The 14613-nt window shown below is 39.1% G+C and overlaps 1 protein-coding gene across 7 annotated transcripts in view; it reads right to left on the bottom strand.

Annotated features, from left to right (window-relative positions):
• The window catches only part of LOC125233697 (phospholipid-transporting ATPase ABCA1-like), a 51418-nt gene that overhangs the window by 15618 nt on the left and 21187 nt on the right, over positions 1-14613 (bottom strand). For all 7 annotated transcript variants that reach the window (XM_048139792.1, XM_048139791.1, XM_048139793.1 and 4 more), the window contains 9 exons: positions 10833-10965; positions 10049-10278; positions 8884-9049; positions 8358-8591; positions 3262-3403; positions 2466-2572; positions 1664-2055; positions 615-824; positions 107-211 (listed from right to left, as the gene is read on the bottom strand). In XM_048139792.1, coding sequence (XP_047995749.1) covers positions 107-211; positions 615-824; positions 1664-2055; positions 2466-2572; positions 3262-3403; positions 8358-8591; positions 8884-9049; positions 10049-10278; positions 10833-10965 — 1719 coding nt within the window. The remainder of the gene's footprint in view (positions 1-106; positions 212-614; positions 825-1663; positions 2056-2465; positions 2573-3261; positions 3404-8357; positions 8592-8883; positions 9050-10048; positions 10279-10832; positions 10966-14613) is intronic.

The following is a 14613-nucleotide window of genomic DNA, read 5'->3' as shown; positions in this document are numbered from 1 at the left end:
GATGTAACTTACTACGTCAAATGGGACTTCTTTGCTTCATAATAATAGTTATAAGGATTATTTTAAATTAATGTCAAAAATCAATCCCACTATGCGACTTACCTACCTTAATCACAAAGAGCACCAGAAATGATGAAACGAACGCCATGCAAAATCCCATGTTGAAAGCGAATTGAAAACCCATAGTCCCACCAGTGGCCATTACTCTCAGCTGCAACAATTCAAACAAATATACATTAATACGATCTTCATTTAATTCTTTTATTTTTTGTCGAGTAGCCCTCTAACTAAGCATAAATCGTTATAAATGAAGACGCGCGCCTTGACTCGTATTACTAGTCGTAATAATGTCAGCGGTTCATTTAAAAAATCTGCGTGTACGAGTAGCAGGTGGGTTCACACAGAGCCTGCAGCGAGACGATTTCCTCGGGCAGCACACGACCAATGTAGACATGTCTCGGCCGAGGCAAAGCACGCGTTTTAATCTTCCGGGCAACCTGCCTCGATCGAGGCACGTCCAGTACACATTGTCCGTTAGCCACGCGAGGAAGTCGCGAGACTGCTTGCTTTGTGTGGATGTGTAACACGAACGAAATACGGTGGCGTCTACTTACAAGATTCTCAATGCTATACGGTAGCGGATGGTTAACGATCTTCAGAGAGCTCCCGGGTACAGCAGCGCGCATCATAGCATCGTCCACGTGTGCGAGCGAGATGGCAGAGTCGTGGTACCCGTAGTTGCTGAACCAGCAGGTAACAGAGCTGGGCTCGAATGTGGCGCCTATGACGTTCTCGTAGTGAACGCGCGTGGGGTCCTCTCTACTCTGAAAAATGGTAACCCTTAATACCTTAGACCCGAATTGTCAATGTTTAATTAGCCCAGGGGCCCATTTCTCAAAGCCGAAAGTTACAAACTACAAGCGGAAGTCTCTTTCCAACTTGTCAAATTAGACATTGACTACCACTTGTAAATTGTAACTAGTAGCTTCGAGAAATGGGCCCCAGGTGTGTTGAGTCACAACTGTATATGATAGGAATATGTAATGATGCATGCATTAGGCACTGGTCCCACCGCGAGCTAGTAAACTATCAATATCGCCGTGTCTCTTTTATTTGCACGGGAGTGCTTATCTTTTGTTCGTTTTATAGCCGATAGCTTACTAGCTCGCAGTGGGACCAGTGCCTTAAGTATAATAATAAATAATAAGAAGGAAAATAAATACTGAGGATAATAATAATAAGAATTTAACTGGTAGGTATGCAAAGGATCATCCTTAAGTATAAGTATTTATTGACAATTACTTAGAAAATGCACGCGATTTTAATATAGTTTACTTAACTATAACCAAAGACTTATGTAACTCCGTATAGACCGATAAAGTCTAAGAAAAAAACGCACTCAAAACCATACAGAAAAAGGTACGGTGAGCTAGATGGCGATACACCTTTGGGGAACGCTCGGCTAGATGGCGCTAATATTAATATTTGACATTTTAACACATATCAAGCTAAGAATATGGACCAAATTGTCAAAATGGAGGTTCAAAAGTTTTAAGCCAGTGTCGAGAGATGGCAGTCTATGCACTGTGATTACACATTTTACTTTGACAGTAATTCTCTATAATACTCGATCCTCTTTGACTATAACAATAAGACGACGTACCAGTTTCAGATAGTGATGTCCCATATCCATCGTCGCGATGTCATTATACGACATCCCAGGATACTTCGACTGCTTGAAGTAGTCTTTATACGCCTTGAAAACCTTCTCACCCATACTACCAGCTTCTATGTCTGGACTATAGGATATCAGCGTCTGTGTTCTCTTAAAACCGCTTTCTAAACTAAGCGTCAAAGGAGGTAACGAGCGTATGAAGTTCCATGACCTCGCTATAACCACAGATAAACAAATATTGATGATTGGCGATATTACTTGTATGAACATCACTAGTTTGTTCCTGGTGGAATTGTACGCTAGCTTAAGGAACATGGCCTTTATGTGGTTTTTGAGTAGTTTGAATCCTCTTTCTTTCTGTATCGGTTCCGTATCTAAATCTGAAATGATGGGTGTAGGTTAAAGCTATTTTACCAACTAATATTAATTAAAATAAGCTGAAATAAGTATAGACAGTCAGATGGGCCATTTTTTTCAAAGTTGTCCCCCTATTTTATTTGGATTTGGAAATTTTTATGTGGTTTCCACTCAGAATCGCGAGTTCTTTCAATCCTAATAGGATAAAAAGTGTCCCAAGGTTTTTTTTTTCCGTTCCGTTACCATGTTTTCATATATTTTGTAGGGCGGTAACGGAATGGAAGGTTTGGAAAGTGTATGGAAATCTTGGGATATTTTTTTTCTCCTATCAGGATCGACAGACCTTGCGATTCTGAGTATGAAATTGCGGGGACAACTTTGAAAAAAAAATTGGTCCAGATTACTGGTTAGGTGCGTGATTTTGCAGACTCACTATTTTGATAGTGTTGGTCCAAAGGAACTATAGCGTGGTCATTATGTGAGTTCATCAGATTTATAGCTGAACCTCCATTTTCTCCATCTACTTTTTCTGCTCCCACTCTGCAATAATTGCAATAGATTTATAATGTTTTGCTATAGGCATACAATAAAGTAAGAAATGGCCTGACTGTGGACTTATTAATTCAAATTAAAATAGCATTAAAATTACGAAGGTCTTAAACTCCTTTCAATTTCCAACTTATAAATGCACTCATCAGTATTTCTTTTTCTGACACAGTATACAGGGTGATTTTGTAAGTATTTTATTATGGGACCAATGCAAGAAACGCGCAATTTTTTTTCCTGTTTCATACATTTCAACTGGTGTGATGCCGGTCATTTCTATAGAACAGCCAAGTTTTTTGTCGATTTCAGTGATGGTCTCATACTTAGTAAACGTTGTTCATTATGGCCTCAAAAGTCACTATGCAGTTTGGCTAGTACTTACAAAATTACCCTGTACTTTTTACATTAGATCCAGTTGTCAAGTAGACTTCAGTGTTCATGCCTTATAGAACGGAGCAGTCACAAGCGCCAATGGTTGACTGTATATTTACTCCCTAATTCCAATGGTCCAATAAGTATTACATCGTCCTCCTTGCGTTATTCCGGCATTTGCCACGGCTCATGGGAGCCTGGGGCCCGCTTTGACAACTAATCCCAAGATTTGACGTAGGCAATAGTTTTAAGAAAGTCCAATAAATATTACAACTGTGTCGAATTGATTCTAATTTTTCTTTGCGACTTACTTCATAAAAACTTCTTCAAGACTGGTGACGGACAGACCGTAGCTAGAAACATGCAAAGCATCTCTTCTCTCTTCAAACTGTTTCAGCATTTCAGGGAACTTGCTAACGTTTTCATTTGGTAAGATGTATGTTAACTCGGAACCTGCAATGTTTATATGATACAATAAAAAAACACTATGTTCTCACGTTTTGAACACATATTTTTTAATGTTATTCATGGGCCGAAGGCGATTGAGCGATCGGTATCGGTACAACTTGGTCGAAACGTTATAAAAAAGGTTGTTATATAATCGTGTTCAACCCGTGAGTGAAAATGACAAACAATTAAATAGACCCCTAACGATCTTTGTTAACAGTCCGAAAAACAAATTTCTTAGAAGAGTAAGAATAAAAAGTGTAGGTATATTAAATAACATTTACGCATTCTTCAGAAAAAATGTACAGTCACTTTGATTACTCTGCACTCTGAGACGGAGTCAGTAAAACGGTACTTGTTTTCAAGGCCACGGGTGTATTTACTTAGGAATAAGTCACAGAAATCCGTTTTTGTGCCGTATATTTAGCAAAAGCAAATCGTCACTACTTTGAAAAAATCTCGTATCTCACACTGCTCCTCAAAGTTAAAACGCAGTAAGTCTGTATGCATTTCATACATACTAACTACAATTTTCTTTTCATTAACAGAAGAAGATACAAGTTTTTTTCAAAGTAGTGACGAAATGAATTACCTACATATTTTTAAATTAAAAAAAACCGGCCAAGTGCGAGTCGGACTCGCCCACCGAGGGTTCCGTACCTACAAAACTATTAGGTACTTTTACGTTACTCACATAAGTCTAAAGACTGGGCTAGGCTAGAAGTATAGGTTCTCTAATGAGCATAATTGTGTTTAGCGCCACCTCTCGACGAATTCGCGAACTAATTAGCACAGCTTGCGTGAGGTCTTTTATAATGTTAACCAAATTCAACATTTTTTATTTTATTTTAAAGTAGGTGTTTTATGTAAAATTTCGTAGCTATAAATTTTAACACCTTTATTCATAAACGTACACTAAAGTTATCCAGCCGATAAAGTTCGTTTATCCCTTTCTATCACACCAATACGTCGGAAAGGGACAACCGAACTTTATCGGCTTGATAACTTAGTGTACGTTTATGAATAACGGGGTGAGTATTACCGTACTGTAAAAATGTAATGTATAGTTGTATACGGATTAATGAATTTAATATAGATAGGTAATTATTGATATGTGGCAAAACGAAGGAAATTGTTTACACCTTCGCAATAAGTATCTAATGATATTTTTTTAATTTACCATGTTACTTCACGTACCTACTTAGGTACTTATTTTAAAAACTCTGAAAATGTCTATTGAGTTTCTGTCGCAGACCACCATGTGGCTTCTGCATATTCTGCGCTGTGATAGAGTTGCCATAGTAGGTAAGTATACCTATATTGTATAATAGGCAATAAGAGGCAAAAAACATATTGTGCTAAAATATTTAAAATACCTACAGTCATTTCCGAAACGTGTGAATTCATGTCAATACTTTCTTTTATCAGTATTACACGGAGTAGGTAAACGTTTCGTGGCAGCGGCAGCGCACACTGCAGAGAGCGCACGTGGACACCGGCGCGGCGCCACAGAATATATAATAGCACAAGTAAAGAAGGCCCACTGCTTTGATATTTCCGAAATGCCGCCTTTTTAAATACCTACAACATTCTTACAAAGAAACGAGCCGCACGTGCGCGGCGTCCGGTGATAGGGTTACCAATGGATCCAAACGAATTAATACTCACATTAAATGTTATATTATTATATTCAAGTCTTGAGTACTTTCTAGGTATATACGCTGTATTTATATATTTTTGTTCAAGGTTCCAACATCACAAGCCTTATTGAACTTTTCCGTGGGACTTAATCAGTAGTAGATCTGTATAAGAATATCGTTTGGTATTTATTTTATTCAATATGTCTATTTAATTTAGTATTATTAGCCATTCCACCCGCGGACATCGCTTAAAAAACCTCGCGACGTAAAGTAACAATAGAAAGTGCGAACGTGCATTTCGTGAGAATGTGCGCCACCCCTGAGTAAGCCGCGAACTCGCGGCCACAGCTCGCGGCCGCCAGGATATACTTGTAGCGCGGCGATAGGATAGCGGAGTGAGCCGCCCCTGGCGGCGCCAGCGGAGGCGTCTGTGTGCGTGAGCTAGGTATGCATACAACTACAACTGCTGTAGGCACCGCCCCCCCCTCAGCGCGTCCTCTGCGGCGCGGCGATAATCACCTAGCCCTAAGGCCCTGGTTTCTCTGGCCCGTCACACGCTCCCGGCGGCGTTTGGAATGTTTGGATGTGAGCCGCTGTACCACACGCTGTCGGTCGCGGGTGCGTGGGTTTTCTGACCCTTGGTCACCCGTCGTCGGCGACGGAACTCAGAAGCTCTGGTAGACTGATTTTTGAACTGTTGTGTTGTGCTCTGATCAAAATGAATGCAAAAATACTTACATTGTAATTCTTAGAGGAAGAAGATTATACGCGACTTAATCCGTTTCCATATAAATATTGATATTACCCAAAAAAAGAGACAGTCAAACGATATTTTTGTATGAAACCGGCAAAAAGAAAGTGAAATTTTTAACTTGGTACTCAAACACTTTCATTGTAGTAAAGAAAATTTTACATCATATATTCGATTAAGTATATCGAAAACAGATCACAGAAGTACAATTCATCCATTGAATTACTATGTACTAACATACTAGAAATTACACCCCAAACAAAGTCTGTGCTCCGGCCGGCAGCGCGCGGCGCATGCGTGGGGAGGTACCGTGTCATAGAGTAAGACTTGACCAATGACCACCTAGACGCGACACTCTTAGTGTAGACCTTTTTTATACTTTTTGTAAAATACTAACCCCTTATTCATAAACGCACACTAAATTTATCAAGCCGATAAAGTTCGTTTGTCCCTTTTCGGCGTATTGGTGTGATAGAAAGGGACAAACGAACTTTATCGGCTTGATAACTTTAGTGAATGTTTATGAATAAGGGGGTAAGTAGTTTAATTTTAGCACTATCATACATTGTGCTATGTTTAAGTTCTACTAAGTGAAACAAAAATACATTATTGATTTTTTTCATATACCTACTTTAATTGCCCTTGAAGAAAATCATAGGTTATTATTGTATGAAAATATCGATTACAACTCGTGCTAGAACTGTGTAGTATTCATAAGTATAACGTGAAATAAATTTAACATTTCTCTTTTATATATTACAAACAGAATATAATCACAATTACTATACTTCATTACCTACATGTCAAGTCTGTGCGATTATGATGCGATTAATCTATGATTTCGTTCAACAAAATGGCAGCGATAGCTTCGCGTTTGAGGAGCGCGTCCCTTCATTGAAATAATTACTTAAATAAAGATCGATTAACATAGCGTGTATACTAACCGATGAAATGTGACACGTCAGTTTTATTCGATTTTCTCGTATGGCTTAAACAGCATCTTGTTGCGCAGGAAGGCATTTTTACATTTTATTTGTGTGCAGGCAGAAACATAAGTCCAATGGACTTATGTTTGTAGCGCAAACGTTTTGCTCGCACTGTCCTCTCTAGTATTACCTCAATGAGTTCATCATTATCTTTAGTGAAGTCAGTCATTTTCCATATCAAGACGCCACCCGCCGTCCGTTGCTATTGTACAAAACGAATACAGACCGTCACGTGCGGCGTGTGACCTTCGCCCGTCGAACCACCCGCCACCGGCGACGTTTCAAAGAAACCACCCTCAAACATTTCCGAACAAAACATTCGAACGTCGTCAGTCGCGGACCCGCGTAAAAAACCACAACACGTTCTATGAACATTGGTCAAGTGCGAGTCGGTTTTCGACTTTTCCATACAAAGAACTCATGAGCGCCTGAACGACTATGATGGCAAAGTTAACTTTTCGCACTTTCAAGACTTTACGTATATATCTCGGAAACGATAAGAGATAGAGCAAAATGGACTTCAGATTTGGGCTGTCGTTGCCACAAATTCTATGTTTTCGTCAACAGAGACCTTTTTTTGGACCGATTTGAACAAAATTTTGCTCAGTCCACTTACAAACGGTCTTAAGCGCCTCCTTTTTAGTAGGAACTTAAGTCATTTTGGCAAATGAAAAAAAAAATTGAAAAATTTCTAAAAAGAAAAAGACAGAAATGAATTTCTTTCTACCTGTCCATCACGCTTACAAAATTTTAAGACGTTTAGTAACTGCTTGCAGCGTCAGTGAGTGAAAATCTTAATTTGAGTTTTTTTCTCGTAAGTCCGACTTACGCTTGACTGTAGATTTCTAATAGGTTTTCCTGTAATCTACAGGTAGAGGGCTATCTCGTGTATTTTTTTGAAAATTTTACGCTAAGTAGTTTCGGAGATAAGGGGGGGGAATGGTCATTTTTTGTCTATTTTCTTAAATTACTCCTAAAGTACAAAAATTAAAAATTAAAAAAATATATATTTCAAATGCTCATAAAATGCTCTTTCATTTGATATATAACACAATATAGTTTTAATAACTTTGATTTTTAATTTTCAAGTTTACCCCCCAAAAGTGACCCCTATGATTAAATTTCATTTAATTAAATTACATGTCCGTCTTTGGACCACAGGTTTACATATGTGTACCAAATTTCAAGTAAATCGGTCCAGTAGTTTCGGAGAAATCGGCTGTAACAGAGGGACAGACAGACACACGAGTGATCCTATAAGGGTTCCGTTTTTCCTCTTTGAGGTACGGAACCCTAAAAAAAGGAAAAAATTCACACCTCCGGCAGGACTTCAACCTGCCTTAGGCCCTAAGGCGTTTAAAGATTGAGGGAAAGGCATGGATAAATTCGCACACATAACCGGAAAAAGGAGTGTATAAGTTTCTAATGGGTTGGCAACGCGCACGTGACACTCCTTGAGTTGCAGGCGTCCATAGGTGACGGTGACCGCTTTGCTGTGAAATTTTCGGTTTTTCCTTTAATTTAAAAATATGCAGTATCGCTTGCAGACGTTTTTGCAAGATAAAAATCAAATTTTGAATTACCTATGTTAGAATTTTCCTTAATATCCGGTATATACTGCTTGAAGAACCTCGTCACATCGTCGACGTGGCAGTTCTCGGCCTTCACAATGGTGAGCTTGTACCCGATGCCGTAATGTTTCTTGAGGAAGTAGGGCGTGCCGTTGCACTGTAGTTTACCACCGGCCATGATGGCGATTCGGTCGCCGAGGACATCCGCCTCGTCCATGAAATGCGTTGTCAGGATTATGGTGCGTCCTTAAGGAAATATATCATTAACTTTATTGAGTTATCTATACGCACCATAATTTCGCGCAAGTAAAAAATAAATTCATTGTAACAAATATACACACGGGGGTATATTCAAGTGTCTTTTGAGTTTACCCTTTATTCTATATTTAGTTGTTTTCCGTAGCTAAGTTTTGAACATGTTTCTAAGATTAAAGGAACTAGGAATACTAGGAACATACTCGTATTTCTAATAAGGATTGACAAAATCAAGACAAATTTAGGCAGGCTGTCTTTCTCTTGATAATAGGAAAATACTGACCTTTCTTTTCTTTAAGCAAGAGGTCCCACAGACCCCGCCTGGCAGCCGGGTCAAGGCCTGAAGTAGGCTCGTCCAGTAGGACTACCCGCGATTTCCCACACATGGCGGCCCCGACAGACAGTCGACGCTTCTGCCCGCCTGATAGATTGCTTGAGAGTGTGTTTCTCTGTTGAAAAAAGTTCATTAATTATGTTTTCCCCTCACTAGCTCGGAAACACGAGTTTTGTCCTTTAATACCAGCGAGTAAAAACGCATTTTATCCACTAGTGGGTAAAGTAATTTGACCTTGAATAAAGTCAAATTAACTGCTTTAAAACTGATAAAAGTAGGTGAATCTAGTAATAAAGATGATTTACCACCTGTGGAACTACTGGAAGCAGTGATAAACACATTTTTGCGTTGTAGTTTCCTCGCTACAGTGAGGGGAAAAGTTTTGTGTTACACTCGGGTGCAAATGTATTTTACTTCTCGTGTGTTAAAAAACTCGCAAGTTCAGGATTCTATTCTCGAACCACTCGCTTCGCTCGTGGTTCAATTATAGAATCCCTTCACTTGCTCGTTTTTCAATTCCACACTCGGCGTTAAAATACAACTTTGCCCCCTTGTATAACAAATAACTATTTCCCCTCACTAGCTCGGAAACACGTGTTTTGTCCTTTAATACCAGCGGGTAAAAACGCATTTTATCCACTAGTGGGTAAAGTAATTTGACCTTGAATAAAGTCAAATTAACTGCTTTAAAATTGATAAAAGTAGGTGAATCTAGTAATAAAGATGATTTACCACCTGTGGAACTACTGGAAGCAGTGATAAACGCATTTTTTGCGTTGTAGTTTCCTCGCTATAGTCAGGGGAAAAGTTTTGTGTTATACTCGGGTGACTCTCTCTCTAACTCTCGAGAACTCAATTTTTCGACAAACAAACTTTATTATAAAACATACGCCGTACGCTTGATTGGTAAAAGCATAAGGAACACTTACGAATAGATCGAAACTCCGAGCTTTAATCGACTTAGGGCCACTTGCACCAACGAAAATGGAGGGTTAACCCACCATTTTATATGGAATTTGACAGATGACATGGGCTGTCATCTGAGTTAAGTGGTTGGTGCAAGTGGGCCTAAGTTGTACTAGACTCGAGGTTTTAAACTTCATGTTTAACCAACCTTGTCTTCCAACTCCAACAGCTTAACAAAATGCTCCACTTCGCTATCCAACTGGCTAGGCGACACTCCTTTTAGCCTCGAGTAGAATATGAGGTGTTCTTCCACCGTGAGGTCCGGGAACAGAACGTTGTGTTGCGGACAGATGCCGAGCGATTTGCGCGCTTGCTCAGTTTCCGTTACGATGTTGAAGCCGCTTACAGTGGCTACTCCTGACGTTGGTGGTACGGTACCTGTTCATTTTAAAGATTTGATTGACAAATAAGACTGGATCAAGGCCTGGATGCCTGCCTGTCCATTAATTATTTCAGTTATAAAGCTGCATACACCCTTGTCAAAAAATGCGTCGTACAAATGACTAAATACTTTGCTCGTTGCAATAAAGTTTGCGAATGGTAAAACTAAAATAGAAATAGTTTTATTCGTGAACACAAACGAGAGAATTTATGTATCAGAAAACGTTGCAGTATACTGCAGCGCTAAGGAAGATCACAGGTAAAATGACATAAAAAGTTGAGAAATGGCTAAATAAGGAGAAACTCTTAACAAAAATGTATTCAAAAGATCATACGTATGATCATAAATAAGTACGGAGGTTTTTTAAACTAAAGTGAAGCTACCTAGGCTAGAAAGTGAGGCTATCTTATACAATCACTCTAACTTAACATATTTGATGTGTACATAATATGTGATTGTGTACAAGTTCTATACTTTGTTTCATGCCCTTTGTTGTTACTGGATACGAGGAAAGTTTGTAATGTTTGAAGAGATTCTAATATTTACCTACCTGTCAGCATAGATATCGTTGTTGTTTTCCCGGCGCCATTATGTCCTAATAATACAGTGATTTCATTATCATATATTCGTAAGTTTAAATTGTCTACTGCTTTTTTTCGTCCTTTGTAAATTTTTGTAAGATTCTGAAAAAAAAAATTGACGCTGTGATGTGGTTGCGTTCAGATTGCATGGAAAATAATATATTTCTTGTCAAAAAATCTCGTAAAAAATAACAGAGTTTATGTGTTAACTCGATTCTTCATAGCTTATTTACATTTTTATAAAGTACTTTTTATTTCAATGTGTTCTAAATTTATTATACACCGTGTTTTTTTTGTTTTCCGTTAAATTCGACACGTTGTTAGGTTCATTATGAGGAACCACTCCGTATAAAAAAATATTTCATCATTTTCATACATAATAAATTAATTAATCAGTGTGAGAGACCCTTAAGGATAACATTCAATTTAGTGCCAAGTGATTGACGGCACATGTCAAAACAAATAATATTAGGAAGTGGTAAAGGCTGTCACACAAATTACATATTGCACCATAAGGACAACCGCCGAAGCTACTAAGCCCCTTACTATTTGCCTAAAGAAAGGAAACAAGATTACTCTTAACTCTGACTATGTTAGCTGTTTTGAAAAATGCAAAACTCTCCTTACAAATGATCCTGTGCTACAATACCCCGATTTTACCAGAGAATTTATCCTGACAACAGACGCCTCTAATGTCGCTTTGGGCGCTGTCTTATCCCAAGGCCCAATAGGGTCTGATAGACCAGTATGTTACGCTTCCCGAACCCTTAACGAGAGTGAGCTTAACTATAGTACGGTTGAAAAGGAGTTACTCGCTATAGTTTGGGCCACAAAGTACTTCCGACCCTACCTTTTTGGACGTAAATTCAAAATTCTAACTGATCACAAGCCCTTGCAGTGGATCATGAATATAAAGGAACCAAACTCACGTCTCACCAGATGGAGACTGAGGCTAAGTGAATATGATTACACAGTCGTATATAAAAAAGGTAAATCCAACACAAACGCCGATGCCCTATCCAGAGTGGAAATCCACAATGAGGAAATCGAATCCATCGTAGCCGACGAGCTTTGCTCAATACTACCCAACCCTAGAGAAATACCGGAGACGTTAGGCAATTCTTCCACAGAAACTGTGCATACCAGCGAAGAGAGCCCCATATTGGAAGTACCAATTACCGATGAGCCACTCAACAAGTTTCACAGACAGATCGTGCTTACAGTCGTAGATGATGTAAAAAGGAAACCGACCGTGACTAAACCTTTCGACACTCACACCCGCGCATCCGTCCAAGTATCAAATTTCAATTTAGAGACAGACGTTGTTAACGCTATCAAAGAGTACGTCAACCCGAAGGTCAAAACCGCCCTGCTTATACAGCCCCCACTCGCCATGTATAAAATCATCCCCATCATCCAGAGCAGTTTCAAAAGCTCCGCTATGAATATTGTGCTTTCCAAAGTAGAATTGGAAAATGTAAAGGATTATCTTAGACAACAGGAAATCATTAATAACTACCACGATGGGAAAACCAATCACCGTGGCATTGCCGAATGCTACCTAGCACTCTCCCGAAAATTCTATTGGCCTAAAATGAAAGATCAAATCACGAAATTCATTAACGAATGCACTACTTGCGGTCAGGCTAAATATGACCGAAATCCGGTAAGACCTAAATTCAATATCGTACCCCCGCGACTAAGCCTTTTGAGACAGTTCATATGGACCTATTTACAGTTCACAATGAAAAATACGTAACTTTCATGGATGTTTTCACCAAGTATGGTCAAGCATATCATTTACGGGACGGAACCGCAGTTAGTATTCTTCAAGCCCTTTTGAAATATTGCACGCATCATGGAGTTCCCATCACTATAATTACTGACAACGGAACTGAGTTCACTAACCAGCTCTTTGCCGAATTTGTCAGGTTCCACAAGATAAATCACCATAAAATTTTGGCTCATTCCCCAAATGATAACGGCATCATAGAACGTTACCATTCTACGATCCTCGAACATCTCCGTATACTAAAATTAAAACAGAAAGATGAACCTATTATCAACCTTATGCCCTATGCTATCATAGCCTATAATAGTTCTATTCACAGCTTCACTAAGTGCAGACCATTCGACTTATTGACAGGTCATTTAGACCCCAGAAACCCTCTCGACACTGACATAACCGAACGGCTCTTGCAACAGTACGTCCAAAACCATAAGATGCAAATGAAACAAGTTTATGATATAATTAATGATACATCCCTTTCAAATCGAACCTCCCTAATAGAGAGTAGAAATAAAAGCCGCGAACCCGAACCAGAATATACCCCGCAGCAACAAGTATTTATAAAAAACCCTCTAGCAAGCCGACAGAAAACCGCCCCTCGTTATACCCAAGATACAGTACTAGCCGATCTCCCAATACACATTTATACCTCGAAAAAACGAGGACCCGTAGCTAAATCACGCATAAAACGCGTCCCTAAAGGAGATCATCCCTTGTTACAGAGTTCTTTTGCTGCTGACAATTCCCCTGATGCAAGGCTCGGAGATAAAACTTGAGAGCCTAGATGATGGACCCGGAGTTCTGCCCTACAAACTTGGACCCATGCGACTTACGACTCATTACCATACCTACCTGCAATATATACAACTTGACGAAATAAAAGATAAAATTAGTTTAACCTTTGGACAGCTACAGATATGCAAAGCTAGACTAGTTAACGACACGTACCTTTTATATGAAAATCAAATAATATATCTAGTAAATAAATTACAAAAAGTGGCAAGTCAGCTTGAAACCTTAGAACCGGCACGAGTTAAGAGAGGTCTCGTGAACGGACTGGGGACAGTAATTAAAAGCATCAGCGGAAACCTAGACCAGTCGGATGCCATTAACTATAATAACCTTATCAAAAACTTACAACTAAACCAGAATAAAATAGTTTCAGAGTTAAATAGTCACGTGAGCCTAAGCAAGGATTGGGCAAGTCGCCAAGGCAGTATATTAGACACCCTGGTGGAAAATCAAAAGAAAATTAACGCCACCTTAGAGGTAATTTTAGATAGTAATGCTTACAGAGAAAATAGTTTAATTAAATATGCAAAATTTGCCCAACTTTTAATAATTTTAAGCGAAAACGTGGAAGATTTGAGCCAGGAGCTTTTAAGAATAGAAAATAGTTTAGCATTTATCCGTAGTTCTAGTGCTCATCATTCTATGATAGAGATTAGCGTTCTAAGAAGCATGTTAGACAAGTTAAAATTATTATACGGTAGCGATAGAGTCCTAGACTTAGAGTTGCGAGAATATTATGACATAATACGCCCGGGATCCTATTACACCGATAGCGAAATAGTTATTACATTTCAATTTCCTATAATAGCGTCGGAGGTTTTCGACCTATTTAAACTGTCCATTGTACCCAATCGAAACCAAAAAGTCCTCATCCCACCATATCCCTTCCTAGCAACACATGAGGATTCATTCATGTACATGGAGGCAGAATGCCCGAAGTTCAACCACCACTATGTCTGCGAGAAAGGAGCTAGCCTTCAACTTCGGACATCACCGGACTGCATCAACAGATTGATCAAGAACGAAGACACGGAAGGATCTTGCCAACCCGCTACAGTATCCCTATCAAGGCCAGCCATGGAGGAACTGGATGGTCAACATTATATCATCTCACTTCCGCGACCAACGAAAATACAATTATCCTGCAACAGAGAAGATTTCACTACACT

The sequence above is a fragment of the Leguminivora glycinivorella genome, chromosome 14, assembly GCF_023078275.1.
Source record: "Leguminivora glycinivorella isolate SPB_JAAS2020 chromosome 14, LegGlyc_1.1, whole genome shotgun sequence".
NCBI classification, from domain to species: Eukaryota; Metazoa; Arthropoda; class Insecta; order Lepidoptera; family Tortricidae; genus Leguminivora; species Leguminivora glycinivorella.
This window is presented reverse-complemented; position numbering and strand designations above follow the sequence as displayed.